Genomic DNA, 3,967 nt, shown 5'->3' with positions numbered 1-3,967 from the left:
TGGGACGAGGTGATTCTCAAGGTCCCCTCCCAACCCAAAGYGTTCTGTGATTCTSAAGGTGCTGAGGCACGAGGAGTTCGAGGAGGGCTGCAAGGCCAGCTGCAACGGGTGAGTGCCCTGCCTGCCCTGACTGCCCGTCAGAAATACCAACTGTTATTTCTTTGTAAAATAGGGTTTGYTTTGTTTCTTATTAAATTGATTCCMTTGGAACCAACCCYATTCTGTGTAGGYGTGATGCTTACTGRACATAAATATTCCTGTATGACACATGTATAGACTGATACTCAACTATATCAAATTATTTCTAAGTTTAGCATGAGCTACATTCAGTTGCACTGATTATTACACAGACGTGGCACTGTTGAGGTTCTCAAGTTAAAAATCCCTCCTGGTAGCCCCAAAAGCTTTTGTGAAGACAAAAGAATGAAGGAAAGAAGAAATAGGRGAAAGCCTTTCTTTCTGAAATGGAAGGAACCTTAGTAGGAAAGTTTGGTGCCCTTTCCTACTTAGCAATAAGGAAGTGATTATGTAATTGCTGCTAATGAGCAGTCTSTGCTCTTAGAACAGGAGCTGTTAATGAGGCAGAATTGCTGTTATCACATGGCCATGAACGGCAGCCCGGGGTCAAAAATGTCATTATTTCACTCTAGAAATGCAATTCCTCCTTGAAGCAGAAATACCTGCAGTTCTCGATGGTTGTTTTTAATACTCACGACAYTAAAATAAAGATAATCTGGGTATTGCAGCCCTTATGATGGCAAATGGAGCAAGACCATGGTGGGCTATGGACCAGAGGACAATCACTTTGTTGCAGAGCTGACTTACAATTATGGCATTKGAGAATATCGCCTGGGCAACGACTTCCTGGTGAGTTCCCCTCCAAGCAGCCAAACCTTCCCGTGATAAGATTATCTRCTTTAATAATTAGGAGCCTGTTTGTCATGTGGGTTGTACCAGCTGCTTTTTTTTTATGCTGGTTTGGTCCCTGAAACACTTCAGTCTTGCTTTTGTGGTTGTYTCTGAGTTGGAAGAGCAGAAACCAGAGCTGATTTGTGTTCATTTAGTGTCCMGAARGCAATTCTTGAGCTGTGTGTGSAGATCCAACATGGARTGCTGAGCTAGGGAGGATCCTGCTKTAGGAAAATGCTCTTTTTATTTATTATTACTCAGTTTTTTATGATTTGGTAGCTGGCAGCAGACAGATCTCGTGTTTCATGCATGAAAATGGGTGATGTCTCCATGGATTTTGTCGTGTCTTCCTTAGGGCATCACTCTGGTGTCCAGCCAGGCTGTGAGCAACGCCAAGAAGATGGGGTGGCCCCTCAAAGAAGTCACCTCTGGTGTCTTTGAAGCTGAAGCCCCAGGAGGATACAAATTCTACCTGGAAGACAAGGAACMGCCCAAGCAAGGTGAAACATTCACTCCTGAGGGTGTTTCCAGTGGGATATTGTGTTTTGTATTTATTTTGATGGCATTTTGTGAAACTGAGCAACTTTTTATAATTTCTTTGCTGCTTCTCCAGAGTGTAAAACTGCATTTAAACCTTGTGACTAATTCCCAATTATTGCAATCCTCAAGATCCTGTGTTRAAGGTAACCCTGGGTGTCTCAAACCTGCAGAAGTCTGTGAGCTACTGGTCTGGTTTGCTTGGGATGAAGATATACGAGAAGGATGAGGAGAAACAAAGGGCTTTGCTGGGCTATGCTGATAATCAGGTCAGTCCTTGGAAAACTCACCACTGGAGCTTCTGTTTCATGAGAAACTTAAAAGRAAAAAGGGTCTTAATTAAAGCAACTGTGCACTTAATTAGGAGTGTTTCAGTTGAAGTTTGTGTACACTCAACTGCGTTTTTAAAAAAATCCAATCCAAAAAATCTGTTCCAGTTATTCCGATGGAAAACCAAAGTGGCTCCTCCTACCCATCTTTATATGGCTACTTCCACTGCTCAGTGGAAGAAAACAGCAGGGARGGAATAAATGCAAAAGAGAAAATAAGGGTTTATTACAAATCTCACAAAGTCTGTGGTTTGCTCTGGTGATTCTGGCTTGTTGGGAAATGTCTCAGGGGGGCATTTTGGAATCACCCACAACCTGGACAAAAAGCTGCAGCCTGAGAGCAGTGTCCTTACAAGCCAGGTTGGTTTTTTTTTTGCTGTTTTAGTGCAAGCTGGAGCTGAAGGCTGTTGGAGGGGCAGTGGACCACGGGACAGCGTTCGGGCGCATYGCCTTCTCCTGCGCCAAGGAAGAGGTAACAGCCACACCTCCAGCACCCCTTTCCTTTCTCCAGAGCTGAGGAAATCAATGTTCAATGTTAACAAAATATCTCTGAGCAGATAGTTTGTTTATTTTTCTTGCAGTGAGGTGATTTTGGTTTGTTTTCTGTTTTAAGCTGCCAAACATCGAAGCCCTGATGAAAAAGGAGAACCAGAAAATTCTGACGCCTCTGGTCAGTTTGGACACGCCGGGCAAAGCCACGGTGCARGTGGTCATTCTGGCTGATCCTGTGAGTAATACTGAAAACAATTATTAAATTTGGTTTAAATTGCTCTCTGCTGTTTGTTATAACTGAGCTGCTCCCGTTCAGGATGGCCATGAAATCTGTTTTGTGGGAGATGAAGCTTTCAGAGAGCTGTCCAAGGTGGACCCTAACGGTGGCAAGCTGTTGGATGATGTAAGTGACTGCAGACTCATTTTCTTTCTGATCAGAGATATCTGTAGAATCCAATTTTCATTCCAAGCTGAGTTTTATTTAGAAGCAAATTGGTAAGAAAAATAGATCAGTTTTCAAAGCTCACTGGGGCATGGTTTGCATTATTTACCGTGGCAGAGAATATTTTTTTCCATGGTTTGTTCTCCTTATCAGTAGCTAAAAAATAATTTCTCCCTCCAGAGAGCTTTCCTCATGTTCTGACCACACTCCCACTGTCTTTGTGCAGGCCATGGCTGCAGACAAGAGTGACAAGTGGTTTGCTGATCACAACAGGAAGAAGGTTTCGGCTTAGCTGCAGGAATGGACTGGGCTGCTCCTCCGTGCCTTGGATTTCTTCCAAGAAAATGCCAATCCTGGTTAAAGTGTTGCCCTGCCCTCCTGATCTGAGGGTTCTGGGATGTGCTGTGGTGGTTTGATTTGAGCCAATGTCTCTGGCTGCTGCTCTCGCCTTCCCAGCAAATCACATCTCCTCCTTCCAAAAAAATGGGGCTGTGCAGCAAAGGAGCAGGCAGAGTCTTTGGCTTCAAAACCAGGGGTCGTCAGTCGAGAAAACCTCACATTTCTGTGTTGTTGTTATGCTTGAAAGAAAGCTTAATAGATACATTATTTTCTAATTAATTAATTTTCTGATTAAATTGCTTTAACTRTCCTTTAATTTTCAGGCTGGAGAGGAGATTTTGAGGTAGCTGTGGCTGCAACCCCTGAACTGGAGCAGGGAACAGGGAATGCATCCCTTTATTGGGAACAAWGAAATTATTTTGCCAAGCCATGTGAATATCCTTATTTTCATTCCAAGGTGTTTCCCCAGCTCTCAAGGTGAAATTTGCACTCCAGAAGCCTGTGCTGTGTTTCTCACTGGGATYCTGTTATTGCAGGGGTGGTTTCCACCCCTTCCCAAGGAGATTTCCACATTCCAGGAGGGAGCTGAGGCTGTGTTTTGTGGTTTGTWGCTGCACTGTCTGCTGAGGTGCCAGGGGGCAGCTTGAAGTGAGTTTTGCAATGAGCTTTTGGTGAGAAACTGCCTTTGGAAATAACAGTTCAGGGTTTATTCTGCTGGAATGAAGTCTCCTCTGGCTGGTGGAATAAAAGTTGGGAATACAGGGAGGCATTCCTGGCATTGTCCGTGCCAGGTGTGCTCCCTGGCTTATCATTYTCTTGATGAAATCTTACATTAAATGCCTTAAATCAGGTTTTCATCATGAAATTCATTTAAGTTTCGCCGAGAAAATGAGGCACAATCACCAGCGTTGGGCACCTA

General features: G+C 43.9%; 1 protein-coding gene across 1 annotated transcript; it reads left to right on the top strand.

The window, feature by feature from the left end:
* Positions 1-26: 26 nt before the first annotated feature.
* Positions 27-3,899, top strand: GLOD4 (glyoxalase domain containing 4). Its single transcript, XM_057371922.1, has 8 exons — positions 27-108; positions 747-867; positions 1,265-1,409; positions 1,579-1,715; positions 2,161-2,247; positions 2,389-2,502; positions 2,584-2,670; positions 2,936-3,899. The coding sequence occupies exons 2-8, from the start codon at positions 775-777 to the stop codon at positions 2,999-3,001; spliced, it is 729 nt and encodes a 242-aa protein (XP_057227905.1). The 5' UTR covers positions 27-108; positions 747-774; the 3' UTR covers positions 3,002-3,899.
* The last annotated feature ends 68 nt before the right edge of the window (positions 3,900-3,967 follow it).

The sequence above is a fragment of the Malurus melanocephalus genome, unplaced genomic scaffold, assembly GCF_030028575.1.
Source record: "Malurus melanocephalus ecotype Western Australia unplaced genomic scaffold, MMel_1.1 scaffold_162, whole genome shotgun sequence".
NCBI classification, from domain to species: Eukaryota; Metazoa; Chordata; class Aves; order Passeriformes; family Maluridae; genus Malurus; species Malurus melanocephalus.
This window is presented reverse-complemented; position numbering and strand designations above follow the sequence as displayed.